Source organism: Nicotiana tomentosiformis, chromosome 9 (genome assembly GCF_000390325.3).
Source record: "Nicotiana tomentosiformis chromosome 9, ASM39032v3, whole genome shotgun sequence".
NCBI classification, from domain to species: Eukaryota; Viridiplantae; Streptophyta; class Magnoliopsida; order Solanales; family Solanaceae; genus Nicotiana; species Nicotiana tomentosiformis.
This window is the reverse complement of record NC_090820.1, coordinates 112,541,169-112,556,560: the sequence shown is the minus strand read 5'-3', so window position 1 is coordinate 112,556,560 and position 15,392 is coordinate 112,541,169. Positions and strand designations below refer to the sequence as shown.

The 15,392-nt window shown below is 31.2% G+C and overlaps 3 protein-coding genes across 7 annotated transcripts; 2 read left to right on the top strand and 1 right to left on the bottom strand.

The window, feature by feature from the left end:
* Window positions 1–199: 199 nt before the first annotated feature.
* Window positions 200–4,347, top strand: LOC104115025 (cysteine synthase). Its single transcript, XM_070185893.1, is given in 11 exon segments — window positions 200–314; window positions 541–608; window positions 695–804; window positions 1,250–1,307; window positions 1,682–1,945; window positions 2,169–2,306; window positions 2,407–2,458; window positions 2,687–2,766; window positions 2,942–3,005; window positions 3,351–3,427; window positions 4,014–4,347. Coding segments are annotated over 10 exon segments (978 nt in total). The 5' UTR covers window positions 200–314; window positions 541–566; the 3' UTR covers window positions 4,107–4,347.
* Window positions 4,348–6,419: 2,072 nt separating this feature from the next.
* Window positions 6,420–14,649, top strand: LOC104110998 (uncharacterized). 5 transcript variants are annotated; one of them, XM_070185892.1, is made up of 4 exons: window positions 6,420–6,927; window positions 8,072–8,166; window positions 8,308–8,386; window positions 14,343–14,649. In XM_070185892.1, the coding sequence occupies exons 1-3, from the start codon at window positions 6,693–6,695 to the stop codon at window positions 8,341–8,343; spliced, it is 366 nt and encodes a 121-aa protein (XP_070041993.1). In that variant the 5' UTR covers window positions 6,420–6,692; the 3' UTR covers window positions 8,344–8,386; window positions 14,343–14,649. The 5 variants fall into 5 exon arrangements, with proteins under 5 accessions (XP_070041993.1, XP_070041992.1, XP_009618899.1 ...); XM_070185891.1 differs by having other exon boundaries at window positions 13,650–14,440; XM_009620604.4 differs by lacking the exon at window positions 14,343–14,649 and having other exon boundaries at window positions 6,421–6,927; window positions 8,078–8,166; window positions 8,308–8,451.
* On the bottom strand, window positions 9,029–9,472 carry LOC104110990 (uncharacterized). The gene has a single exon (XM_009620578.4). It carries the CDS (start codon window positions 9,470–9,472, stop codon window positions 9,029–9,031), a length of 444 nt encoding a protein of 147 aa, XP_009618873.1.
* Window positions 14,650–15,392: the final 743 nt, after the last annotated feature.

Here is a 15,392-nt window from a genome sequence, read left to right as displayed (position 1 = left end):
CAATTGAAACTTCCTTATAAATACTTAATTCCAAAAAGATACGAATAAACTACTTATGTCCACAGAGGAAATATCATACTTAGGAAAGTCTATAATTTCCACTGTATTTGAGCACATAGTGCGGTAAGGTTCATTTACTGATACATTCAGTTAATAATATAAGGCAATCAAAGCAAGTCAAATAATCACTAAAATCAGTAACTAATCATCGTAATATTCGTAGGAAAATTGCATAAACTCTGGCCTTTGTCAACTCGACATTCTTAGCCTTCATTTGCTTTGAAGTTCCATTTCCTTTGTCATTCTCAAATTAGGTAATTTTTTTCTTTTTCTTTTTTGATTCATTTCAATAGTATATCCTTTTATTTCTTAAATAAATTTCACGTTCTTATTTGTAATATGAGACATACTTTTTTGAGATTTCCAATGAATTGTTTTGATGAAGTTGCATGCTAATGAATCATTGTTTACAGATTAATTAATTCAATAAAGCGAACTACAATTATTCATAACATTGTTTTCACTCATTTTTTTCAACAGTTCAATTGTAGAATTAATCTAAAATTATGGCGGAGGAAAAGATTGGAATTGCTAAGGATGTAACAGAAGTAAGTTTATCATTGGAAATTGGATTCTTGTACAAACCATTGTGTTTTAGAATGTTCATAATATTTTGAGGCTATTTTTGGCACAGTTGATTGGTAAAACTCCTTTGGTTTACCTGAATAATATTGTGGATGGCTGTGTTGCGCGTGTTGCTGCTAAGCTGGAAATGATGGAACCATGCTCTAGTGTCAAGGATAGGTAATATATTTTCGTTTTTGTTAGATAATTTCTTGCCATCTTTTTCTTTTTCTTAATACCCGAGAAATCTCGATCGTCAGTGACACACAGTTTGAAACTCGGTGGATAATAATATCCTACCCTTTTACCCTTCTCTACTTAAATATTAGGTTTTTGTATGCGCAGACCCGTGGCATGTACGGGCTAATTTCTTACAAAGTTTTTCACAAGAATCATACGGACACTTGAATGGTCTTCCTTTTTTTGCTTCCCATTGGTGTCCTTACCAGCATTGGAGCCCGACTAATCCAGATTCGTATTGCGTAAGGCTCATTAAAGGGGAAGCGCTCATTGCCAGGATTTTTTTCCATTCACAAGAATCATATGGGCTCTTGAATGTCCTTAAAGCCTGGTCTTGTAGAGGTCTTTTTTAGCTGAAATGCTTATGAGTTATTTCCATATACAGGATTGGCTATAGTATGATCAAAGATGCTGAAGAGAAAGGCCTCATCAAACCTGGTGAGGTCAGTTACTGAGTATCCTTCTTGTTTGGATATTATTTGAAACCTTCAACGCTTACGGTCAGTTGACCTCGTTTTATTAGCTTAATAATACTCTCTATTTCCTAGGACAAATAAACTTATCAAAAAATTTGGTTTATCTTGTATGATGATTGTCATCAAGGAGCTATGTTGTCCGGATCCTTCAAAAATGGCAAAAGGTGAGTGCCGGAACCTCACAAAGTTACGCGTTTTTGGAGGATCCAACACGGGTGCAGCGGAATTTTTGAAGGATCCAAGCGACATAGACAATGAGGGATATATTAGTTGTTAGGCTCTCTTTTCCATATTGCTTAACAATTGGAGCTGACTTTGTGTTTCTTTCTTTCTTTCTGAAGAGTGTCCTAATAGAACCGACAAGTGGAAACACTGGTATCGGCCTGGCATTTATGGCTGCTGCTAAAGGCTACAATCTGATCATTACAATGCCTGCTTCTATGACTCTCGAGAGAAGAATCATTCTTCGCGCTTTTGGTGCTGAGTTAGTCCTCACTGATCCTGCAAAGGGAATGAAAGGAGCTGTTTCAAAGGCTGAAGAGATAAAGGCCAAGACACCTAACTCCTATATTCTTCAGCAATTTGAAAACCCTGCCAATCCAAAGGTTTATCTTTCTCCTAGTTCAATTGAATCTCCTTTGCTGGAAAATTACACTGTACAAATAGGGTAAAAACAAACATTTTGTATATATAAATGAACTCTTGAATCCCCTAGACATAGGTTCATATATTAAGTATGACATTTTTACATTGTTTTGAAACGCCTTGCTCAAATGCCTGGCTCCGTCACTGGGAATATGGTTAGCTGAAATGTTACTATAATCCTAGATACACTATGAAACCACTGGTCCTGAGATATGGTAAGGCTCGAACGGGAATATTGATGCTTTTGCCTCTAGAATTGGAACTGGAGGCACGATAACAGGCGCAGGCAAATATCTAAGAGAGAAGAATCCTAACATAAAGGTGAATTAATCTTTTCAAATTGGGAAAACCTTTTGAATTATAAAGTTAAATTGGGAATCAATATTTATATGCTAATGCTGCAATTGCTATCGTACTACAGCTTTACGGTATTGAACCAGTTGAAAGTCCTGTTCTTTCTGGAGGAAAACCTGGTGAGTAATTTTCCCTCTATTGTTATGGTTTTATGTTTCCCCTTTTTTCGTTGTTCATGCTGATTTATGATATATGAATTATCTTGAGCAAGAACTTTACATATAAAATATTGTCCCATCTCGATTCTGATCAATTATAAGTATATTGAGATCAATGGGCAGTGTTACTGCTATCAAATTAACTTTTTCTCTTATGATTTGACATTCGACTTATTTGTGATGCCTAAGGTCCACATAAGATACAGGGAATTGGTGCTGGTTTCGTTCCTGGCGTGCTGGAAGTTAATCTTATTGACGAAGTTATTCAAGTATGAATTTCCTACGGAGTTCATTTCATAAATTTGTAGAAGCATTTAAAGGAATTCGACCAAAGTTTTCGTTCTCTCATATGATGATCTTGAGCTTGTGAGAATAGTATCATTTGGTTTTTGGTTACTAAATTCTGATCAAAATACATTTGTCGTGATCTTCTAAAAAACCCAGGTTTCAAGTGATGAAGCCATAGAAACTGCAAAACTTCTTGCATTGAAAGAAAGATTGCTGGTAAGTTCTGCTTTATAACTTGGTAAATAAACCCCATGCTTCCCGACGGAGGTGGATCCAAGATTTAAACTCTATGAATTCAACCTTAAGATTCTTAGTATTGAACTCATTATATTTTTAAAGTTATGGATTCATATCTACTATTTGTTGCAATTATAGTGAATTTTTACACATAAATTTATGCTCGTCGTTGAAAGTACTGTGTTCAAATTAACTCGGTATCTTCAATCCGCCCCTGCTTCCTAGGCCCCAAAAAGAAAAAAAGGAAAAAGAATGACGAAGAGAAACGAGTCCCGAGCTATTGATGCTTCTAATATCATTTTAACATGAAATTATGAATGGCAGGCAGGAATATCATCTGGTGCTGCGGCAGCAGCAGCAATTAAAATTGCAAAGCGGCCAGAGAATGCTGGAAAACTAATCGTTGTAAGTATTAATTTCCTTTTCTCAAGTTGCTAGCTAACGATAGATCAGTCCAAGCAGATACGTTATCTGTTGCGACATGTAGCAATATTAGTCTCTATGATCGAACAGTTTGGGAATAAATGAATTGGTTTTGGCTTTATTCGCCTTAACTTTACTATAAATTTGTTTTTCCCTGATTTCAATTGAAAAATTTGCGGCATTAAACTCTGGAACAGCCCTGGAAAATGCAAGGAAAATGCAATACTACATGGGGATTGGGACTACGAGAACCCCTATTTTGATCTTATGATGCACCAAATCTTTGTGCTTAATTACTGCAAACAGCTAAACAGACTTTTACTGTCTGTTTACTCGTAAACTAAAACTATATTCTTGCTCCTAAATAAGCTTTACTCCTATCATCAATTTGTTCCACGAGAAGTTTTTCTGACCTAGCAATTTGCTTAATGCAATGCATTTTTCGTCTAATCTTGACAATTCACTACACTGATCATAACCCGAAAGTAGAACTTAAGCCACAGTATTTTCTTTTTTGGTTAAGGAGTGTGTGGCTGCTAATCACACCGGCCGGCCATTATATATGCAGGTTATTTTCCCGAGCTTTGGGGAACGTTATCTCTCCTCGGTGCTGTTCGAATCTGTTAGGCGTGAAGCAGAAAACATGACTTTTGAGCCCTGAACTTGGTAGTCCTTACATTTATCTTTAGCTTCATGTCAGATCACTCAGATGATACAAATGAAGATAATAGTCCTTACTAATACCTTGTTGGATACATATTTTCAACCTTGTGTATAACTAATACTTGTATTAGTTAGACATCATACTTGGTATTATCCTATGTATAAGTAATGCATAGAAAACCATGGCATTAGTAATACCAAGGCTATTAATGCATGCATTAGTATGGTTAAAGACAAAATTATCCTTAAAGTCCCTTAAAACTTGAGAATATGGAGTGCATTTTTGTAAACAACTATTTTTCTTAAAAATTATGCAATGCATTATGATTTTAATATACCACACCAAACAGTAGATAAGAAATAATATTTGCATAACTAATGCTTATGCTTGCATTGCTAACCCATACATTATTAATCTATGCATTACTAATACACCTTATTCCGTACTATTTTTATACACCCTACCAAACCAAATGACCCCTTAGTGCATAGAATTTAAACTCTACTCCAATCATATGCTATGGGGATTCATACCTAAGCAATGAGCTAGTTAATTTGTACATGCTGACTAGGGGTGTTCAAAATCGAACCGAAACCGAAACCGAAACTTAATGGCTTATTGGTATCGGGTTAACGGTTTAACGGACGGGGAACGAATTGAATTTTTTTTATTAATGGCTTATCGGTTTGGGGGCGGATCATTCAATTTTCTTAACGGATAATCTGTTAACCCGTTAAGATATATATATATATATATATATATATATATATATATATATATATATATATATATATATAATTTATTTTTATCCATATATATATATATTAAATATCAAAAACCCTTCCACTTCTTCCAATACTCTATCTCTAAGTTCTAACGCCTAATTCCTAAATAATCAGAACCCTAATGCCTAAACTTCAGCCAACAGCCAGCAGCAGAATTATGGTTCTCTTTATTCGACCATAATTCAACCAGCTTCAATAGAAATTCAACCAGCACTCCAGCAGCCACCCGCAATACTCTATCTCGTCGACTTCCAGCACTCTATCTTAGTGCCCTAGTATGAAGAGCAAGCTCATATTTTTGCTTTTTAAAATTGTAAATATGGCTCCAGCACAGCCTTTGTGTTAATTATTAATATATTGTTACCTTTCTAAGAGAAATGAACAAGAAACAAAGGGAAGGACCGCACATTTATTGTAATTTTGTTTCGTTTGTGCTATGAATATATTAATAAAAGCTTAGATACCATTATATTTAATGAGCTAAACTATTGAAATTGTTCCTTTGCATCTAAACCCAGGCAATCACATAGTTATCTCAATGAAATTTGATATCCTTGTATGATCCATGTTATATCTAGCAAGAGTTACAGTGGCATATCCATTAGAACTACTTTTTCCTTAATTACATCATATCATAGTCTGCTTTGGGATGTAATGTAGACTACAATGTGTTCTATTTTTTTACTCTACACCACATCACACACTACATCATTCTTATGTAGGCGTTAACAGACATGTATGTCTGGACTCAATGTGTAATTTTCTATACTGAATTTGTATGCTAGGCGGTCAACAAACAATTAACGCACGCAATATAGATTGAATTAGGCCGATAAACCGCCCGATAAGAGCTAAACCGATACCAATCCGCCCGATATCTTATCGGGTGGCTAGTGGATTAATAGATTTAAAAGCCGATAACCGTTAAACCAAATCGTTAAGAGTAATTAACCGCCCAATCCGCCCGATAAGCAGCCCTAATGGTGACCCCAATACCATGATGCTACAAAGGTAGACAAGTGGCAGCTGCCCAGTGTTAGAATTAAATATGATAAAGCGAACTTCTTTGTAAGTTAACAAAATTTTGTATATTCTGACTGGAAGGAATATGTACTTCAGTCAATTTTTCGCAGGCAGATTGCCTAAGATGTAAAACTCTATTTGCCTTGGCTATATATTAGCACCCAGATATGGGTTTCTTTTAAAAAAAATAAAAATACCATGATGCTACAAATATTAAAAGTTACTAGTAAACCAGGTATACGAGACATTTTTCCTAAAAGCTTAGTATTTACCTCTACTTTGTTCTTTTTTTCCTATTTTATTTTCATCTTTGTTTAGAAATAATTATTGGTTAAGGTCTTTTTAGTTATCCTATTTGATGATAACATCATATGGAAATAAACTTATATATTTGCGCACCATTCAATTTCTCCTAAGTTCTCTCCAGATCTCCACTTCTCGCGCCATTTCATTCCCTTTGTATATATTTGCTTCTTTCAGCTCTTTTCTATATATATATATATATATATATATATATATATTGTGCGCGTGCGGTGTCTTCCTCTTTCTTCTTTGGAGGGAGAGAGCGCAAAGCTTTTTTCTGAGTATAACCATCTGATATTCAACACGGCTCGACTAATTCATATTTGCATTGTGTAAAGCCCATTAAAAGGGGAAGCAGTTTCTTTATTCTAAGGGCTCGAACCCGAAACCTCTGGTTAAAAAAAAAGTTCTCATACATCCCAACGCACTCCGGCACATTAACAAAGCTTTCATTTGAAGTACCAATTATAATATGAATGATGTGGAAGCTTTTAATGCTAATAAAGATGAAGCATGTCTTGCTACAAATAATAGAAATGTGAAAGCCAAGTCGTCTTTGTCTCCTCTTCAAGAAGGAATTTCAAAGCTCTTATCTCAATGGCCAGGCCTGCAAATGGCTATCCAAAATGAATGGGGTGGCCAAGATTCTCCTCAAAAATCAAAGCAGCTTTCCTTTGATATTCTTTCTTGTCTTTCTCAATCGAATGGTACGTCCCTTCTCCCTTTAGGGGTGTACAAATGAAACGTACAAACCGCACCAACTCGATAATTCGAGTCAAATCGAGGAAAAAATCCGACTATGATTTGGTGTTGAAAACAAACCCACTAAAAAAAGTCAAACTAAAACTAAACCAATCCGACATTATATGTATAGAAGTTTTAAATATATTTAATACATAAAAATATTTATGGTAGTGTAGTTTATAAATATTTCTTAAGTTTTTTCATAGTTTTATCTTTTAACGTATTATTTCAAGCTTGGACTTATAATTTTTGGATGCTCCAATAAGTTTTATAGTCCATAAATATTATAACTCAAATAAATCCTAAACCAAAATCAAATCAATACTAATGCTAATAAAAGACATTCAATTCAATTGTACTATGAAAATAGTGTTGGATATCTATTTTTTAGTTTTTCCATGGTTTAGATAAAATATATAACTTATTTTTCTTTTAGTGGTTAGTCATGTAAATAATAGTACTTATTAGTCATAATTTTAAATTATGTTTATTTTTATTATGACTTATTAATAATATTTATTTTATGCGATATTATTATCTTTATTGTTGAATATTTCTGTACAATGCCATGACTCATCTCATATTTATGTTATTTTATTGAAAAACACATTATATATTTCTGTCTTACTAAGATTAAAGAAATATTTGGATCACAAATTTTACGTTTTGTGCTACGAGGACTTTATGAAGAAAAAAAACGAAAAATCCGAGATTAAAAAATCCGACTTTTATTGGTTTGGTTTAGTATTTAGATTTAATAACCCGATATAATTGGTTTGGTTTGGTAATTAGAAAATCCGAACCAACCCGACCCATGTATACCCCTACTCCCCGTATATACACAATTTTTCACAATGATGTTATGTACCGACCGGTACGATGACTAATTCAGATTCGTGCATGTATGGACATTAAAGAACAACCCTCGTACTTTACATTTGACCCTTCCTTTCATTTCTAATAAACGTGTTGATTATTATGTCACATAGGAAAATAGTGGAAAGTGTAGCATAACCGATTAAATTAAACTGATGGTATAAAATATTTTTATACTGCTAGCGTTTATATAACTTAAATGCTTGTATAAATGCTAATGTTATGATGTAGCAGCAGCTATTGGTGTAGAGGACGTAGAGAATCTGCTTTACGAAAGATTGCTACTTTCTTTCAATACTGACATCGATGATGGAAGCATTGAGGAGGTAATTTATATATAATAATAATAATAATAATAATAATAATAATAATTATTATTATTATTATTATTATTATTATTATTATTATTATCTAATTCATATACCAAATGCCTTCAATTCTGATCAATTTTCTAAAAATACAATCAGGTAGCTGAGCAGTTAATGACTCTTCGTGAAGAATAAGTTCCAGGAAATCATCTTACACAAGCACGAAATAATTGTATAGGTACAGCATTCCATCATTTTCTTCAAGTCTTTGGCCAAGAAATAAAATTTTGTATTTCAATTAAAGTATCTTTTTCTCATCTACTATTCTTAACGCAAGATAACTACTCCTTCAGTCCCTTTTTGTCTCAATTAATTTTGTGGAACCATTCGAATTTCAAGAGTTAAATATTTTAATTTTGATTGTGAAATTGAATATAGAATCTTTAGGTTTTTTGAAATAAAATTTATATATTTAGAAAATAAAAATATTATAAGTCACAATAATTAATAATTTAAATATTTTAAAAAATATAAAAAAATTACGATAAAAAAAACTCATTTACCGGATCTCGAAATTCGAACAAATAAGGAACAGATAGAAAATTCATGATGTTGTTGCATGAGGGACTTGCATAATTTCAATCATGTAGTCAATATACCACACAACATCAAGAAAAGTTTTCTTGCATTCTTAAATTTCGTACATGGGTACATAAATTATTCTGTATTCATATAGGTTAATTTCATAGGGCTCGTAACCTCTAAATCATATGAAAATAATGTTACGGTTACTTCTGAGCCCTCTTCTTAAATTTCATGCATAGTTAAATTAAAATGCATACAAAAATGGAACGGACGGATCAGAACTTTGCTCTCACTGCTACACAACAAGAAGCCTGCGTACCAAAACGTTGTCCCTTCCGCCGAATCCTCTACGACCATTATCACCCTTTGGTACCGTCACGATTAACTCTCCGTCCACAAACGCCGCCGTAGCCAGCTCCGGTTTCGCCGACGCAGGCAACCTATACCTCCACGTGTCCACCTTCAGTTGTTCCAACAACAACTCCGCTTTGCCACCTTTGGCTCCATTTCTCACCACAATCTTCGTCATTCCAGGATGTATCTCCACTGCCTCAGCTCTCACGTTACTAATGTCAATGGTGCTGTTGACATCACCGTGCACGCCGATTTCGGTCAGGAAACGGAAGAATTCTGGGTTTTCTTCCACCTCCACATCCGCATCGGACCGAAACGGCAATTCAAGAACCTTGCCAAACACGTGAGGCAGTTTCCGAAGTTTTTTAATGCCGTTTCCTGCCATTACTGTAGTTGAGACAAAGAATAAGTAGAAGAAGAAGAAAGAAGAGGAGGAGGAGTTCGAATCAGATACCTAGGCAAATGGCAACGTTTTTTGTTGCATGGAAAAAAGATGGACCCTCACGCTCTAGTTTTGTAGGTTAGAAATGACGACATGAGAATAAAGTGACAAGAACCTAAATCTTGATAAGATTCACTATTGTGATTTGTGGGGTGGTGAAAAAATGGAATCATGTTAATGAATGAATTGGCAAGAGCTTTTCTTTCCTTTCATAGTCATTTAGTATATTTGAAGCATACTAACTCAACTTATTCTCGTTGGGTATGACTAACTTTCACGGATTTCTCTGTTTTCAAAGTTTAAACCCGAGACCAATAATTAAAAAAGCGAAAGGGGTTTCATTCATCGTGCCCATCTCATGGTAGTAATGAATGGCAGGAGTTGGAGCCTTCTTCAAGAAGCAAATTCTATCAAACACTATCATAAGGAAACTGAGAATAATACCATAAGATAATGTAGGGGTGGCAAGTGGGCCGGGCCCGGTCATAAGTGGGTTTCGCGGGCCCAGTCCTAAATGTGCCGGCCTTAAGTGGGCCGGTCCTATACGGTCCGGTCCTAAACGGTCCTGGGCCTCGCGGGCTTATTGCTGGAACCGGCCCGGGATCGGGACCATGAACTAACGGGCCTGGGTTTAGTGGGCCGATCCGGTTACGGGCCCAAACGGGCCCAACAGAAACTTTCTATTTTTAATTTTTTTTTAATAGAAGTTAGAGAAAAAAATAGTAATAAATATATATAATCTATATTCGATTTATATACTATAAATACATCTTAAAATATATATATATATATATATATATATACATACATAGTATACATCTTAAAATATATTATATATACATCTTAAGATATACTATATATATATATATATATATATATATATAGTATAGTATAGTAGATCTTAATATATATATATATATATATACATCTTAAGATATATAAGCTATATATATATATATATAGTAAGATGTATAGTATATCTTAATATATATCTACTATATATATCTAGTATACTATGTATATATAGTATATCTTAAGATGTATAAGTAGTATAGTAAATATAGTATATCTTAATATGTATATATAGTATATCGAATATAGTTTATATATCTTATGAGATGTATTTATAGTATAGACTATAGTATAGTATAAATATAAGCTTATATATATATATATATATATATGTGTGTGTGTGTGTGTGTGTGTGTATACTATACTATATTATACTATATGTATAGCTTAAGATATACTGTATATACATGTATATCTATTATATATATCTAGTATACTATGTATATAGTATATTTTAAGATGTATATATAGTATAGTATATCTTAAGATGTATATATAGTATAGTATATATAGTATATCTTAAGATGTATATATAGTATATCGAATATAGTTTATATATCTTATTAGATGTATATATAGTATATACTATAGTATAGTATAAATATAAGCTTATATATGCTATAGTATAGTATAAATATAAGCTTATATATATATATATGTATACTATACTATATGTATAGTTTAAGATATACTTTATATACATGTATATCTACTATATATATCTAGTATATCTAGTATACTATGTATATATAATATATCTTAAGATGTATATGTAGTATAGTATATATAGTATATCTTAATATGTATATATAGTATAGTAGATATAGTATATATAGTATATCTTAAGATGTATATATAGTATATCGAATATAGTTTATATATCTTATGAGATGTATATATAGTATAGACTATAGTATAGTATAAATATAAGCTTATATATATATATATATATATATATATATATATATATGTATACTATACTATACTATATGTATAGCTTAAGATATACTATATATACATGTATATCTATTATATATATCTTGTATATCTAGTATACTATGTATATATAGTATATCTTAAGATGTATATATAGTATAGTATATATATATATATTATATCTTAATATGTATATATATTATATCTTATTATATATAGTATATCTTAAGATGTATATATAGTATAGTATATATAGTATATTTTAAGATGTATATATAGTATAGTATATCTACTATATATATCTAGTATACTATGTATATATAGTATATCTTAAGATGTATATATAGTATAGTATATATAGTATATCTTAAGATGTATATATAGTATAGTATATATACTATATCTTAAGATGTATATGTAGTATAGTATATATAGTATATTTTAAGATGTATATATAGTATATCTTAGAATATAGCTATATATATATATATATATATATATATATATATATATATATATATATATATATATATATATATACTATATATAAGCTATATTCGATTTATATACTATATATACATGTATATATACTATATATATCTAGTATACTTAGTATATCTTAAGATGTATATATAGTATAGTATAGTATATCTTAAGATGTATATATAGTATATCTTAAGATGTATATATAGTATAGTATATATAGTATATCTTAAGATGTATATATAGTATAGTATATATAGTATATCTTAAGATGTATATATAGTATAGTATATATAGTATATCTTAAGATGTATATATAGTATATCTTAGTATACTTAGTATATCTAGTATAAACTATAGTATAGTATATATATATATATATATATATATATATGTATACTATATATAAGCTACATTCGATTTATATACTATATATACATCTTAAGATATACTATATATACATGTATATCTACTATATATATCTAGTATACTTAGTATATCTTAAGATGTATATATATAGTATAGTATATATAGTATAGTATATATAGTATATCTTAAGATGTATATGTAGTATAGTATATCTACTATATATATCTAGTATACTATGTATATATAGTATATCTTAAGATGTATATATAGTATAGTATATATAGTATATCTTAAGATGTATATATAGTATAGTATATATACTATATCTTAAGATGTATATGTAGTATAGTATATCTTAAGATGTATATATAGTATATCTTAGTATAGACTATAGTATAGTATATATATATATATATATATATACTATATATAAGCTATATTCGAATATATACTATATATACATCTTAAGATATACTATATATACATGTATATCTACTATATATATCTAGTATATTTAGTATATCTTAAGATGTATATGTAGTATAGTATATCTTAAGATGTATATATAGTCCAACTTTTTTAAAAAAAAAAAAAAATTAAAAAAAATTTAGCCGTTGGGCCCGCTAGGCCCGTTAAGGGGACCGGGCCGGTCCCGGGCCCTGTGCGGCCAACCGGTCCCGGACCTGATGGGCCAAATCATAGGACCGGCCCACGAGACCGGACCAGGCCCGCTAAAACCGGACCAAACGGTCCCGGACCGTTTAACCGTTTGGCCCGTCTGGCCCGCGGTCCTGGGCCGGTCCTGGGCCTGGACCGTCCCACTTGCCAGGCCTAAGATAATGTATGCTTTAATTAAGTGGATTTTAGTTTTTATGTAAATAAAGAGAGATCCAACTTTCAAGGGAATAAATACAGATAGGATTAATGCAATGAATATTAGAAATGTGTAAGTAAAAAAAAAAAAAAAAAAATCTAACCAAACTGAATTTTTTGGTTTTTATAATGTGTTTGGTTTTAGTTTTCAAAAAATTCATATTTGATTGTTGATTTCAGGGTGAAAAAATATCGGATATTTCAAAATCCGAGAACTTTTATACCACATATTTGACCTTATATAAGCCTTAACCAACAAAAAAAACATATGTCAATAATATATTTTTCAATAATTTCAAAAAATATTTAATTTGTATATTAGACGATTTATTAAAGTTAAGTCGTGAGATGCACATTTAGCTAGATCCATTGCACAAGCGACATTTATTTGTTCCCAAATCTACCATGGATTTGTTACTTGATTGGCGGTTGCGCTAAAAGTCTTGTCGCTCATAGTTGCCCTTTTGCCGGGCAAAATTCACAAATACTCACGTTTCAGCCTCTGTAATTGAAAAATAGACAATATCATGGATAGATATTATATTGTTCTCGAGTTTAACCTGTAAAATTTTGAACTTCATAACAATTGTTATTTTCTTAATTACAGGATTGAAAAGTGGCTAGCCAACAACATTACTACCTCTTTTGCCTCCATTTCGTCTATGAATTACTAAGATGATCTGCCTGGCCTATTAGGCCCTTAATGATGGGGAAACTACACAAATAGTCATTTTTAGAGCGGCTATTTTAAGGATCGATCAGTACTTATTTTTTTCTAATTTTTTTAATTTTTGGACTTTGTGTCCTGAAAAACTAAAATTCATGACTCATTGGCTAATTCCTAAATATCAGTCCTCTAGAATGACTATCTTGTATCATTTCTACCTTCCAATGATCAGAAATCATCACTCTATGACCACTCGGGCAAAATAATGGCCCTACTTTACCCAAGTTACTCTTTTTAGCCTTTACTAGCAATTTAATATATATCAACTTATAGACAAAACCCTAAAATTCCATTATTTCTTCCCTCTTTCAGCCGCCTACTTCTCATCTCTCTCTCATCCACATATTTTCCCTCTCTTCTTATCTTCTCCTTTTTGCACTCCTATCTTCTTCTTTTTTCTTCTCTTCCACTATAATGATACCAATAACACCATTTTTTTTTTCTCTCTCTCTATCTCTTTTTACCCCCCTCCTCCTACACTTGGATGAAAAAACAAATACTATCTTCTTTGTGTAATTTCCGACAAAATTCTAACGGTGGTTGCCTCCTTCTTCGCTTTCTTTCCACTTTCAGATATGGTATTGCGTGACATTTTTTTGGATGAATTTTATGAGAATGAGGGATGGAGGAAATAAAATGGCCATTGCCGGAGAAAAACTTTTTTCTGCAAAGTTGGTTGTGCTCCATTACTGTCAATGCTCCTTTATTTATATATCGTATAATTCTTGTATAATAATTTATTATACATTTATTATACCCGTATTATACAAAATTGGACATGAAAGATTACAGTGGCTCCGGTGAGTATTGATAATATTATATATAATGTGTATAATTATGTAAGCACATTTGTATGAAAGGTGTATTTATACTGATAAAATGCATATACACTATTTATACACATTCATAGTTCATATAATTTTGTATATAAAGTGTATATACAGTATACACACACACACACACACACACATATATATATAGTACGTATATAATTTATAATATGTATATAAAGTGAATAATTAATATATATTTTATATATAAAGTGTATAATCTTTCTCTCACAAATACTCTCAGTGTTTCTTTCTTTTTCCCTTTTAGATCTTATTTCCTTTTGTTTTTTTCTTCTTGTCATTCCTACTTTACTATTTCTTGTTCTTTCTGTAATAAAATTTTTGTAGAAATTCTCACTCATTTTTTTCTCTCTTTTAGTTAATTCTTAAAAATTGTATAAAAGCTATACTTTTGTATAAAAATTGTATCTACACAAATATAAAGTTGTATATACATGGTACTTGTATATTAATTTTAAAAACTCTATATGCAATGTATACTAAGTTTGGTAGTCTGTTATTCGAGTATATTGAGTGTATCCAAGTGTGTTTATGTATCTAAAGTATATCTTGTATACATTGTGAAATGTACATCTCTCTCTCATACACATTTAATCTTGTTTATCTGTGTATATTTTTTCTTCCTGAGTTGAGTTTCTAAGTAAGTTTTTCTCTTTTGAAAAATATTTTATTTTTTTGAATTCCCCAGTTTTTGGATTTTTTGACCGAATTGTTCTGTTTGTGTAACTGAAAATTTATTTGAATGAAATAGTTTAATACTTTACATTTCTTT

What these genes read in the sequence shown, in the direction of transcription:
- LOC104110998 (XM_070185892.1), top strand. Translation starts at nt 6,693, where the DNA reads ATGAATGATGTGGAAGCTTTTAATGCTAATAAAGATGAAGCATGTCTT. An exon ending in TTGTCTTTCTCAATCGAATG is followed by an intron (nt 6,928 to 8,071) that starts GTACGTCCCTTC and finishes GTTATGATGTAG; the next exon opens with CAGCAGCTATTGGTGTAGAG. An exon ending in ATGATGGAAGCATTGAGGAG is followed by an intron (nt 8,167 to 8,307) that starts GTAATTTATATA and finishes AAATACAATCAG; the next exon opens with GTAGCTGAGCAGTTAATGAC.
- LOC104110990 (XM_009620578.4), bottom strand. Translation starts at nt 9,472, where the DNA reads ATGGCAGGAAACGGCATTAAAAAACTTCGGAAACTGCCTCACGTGTTT.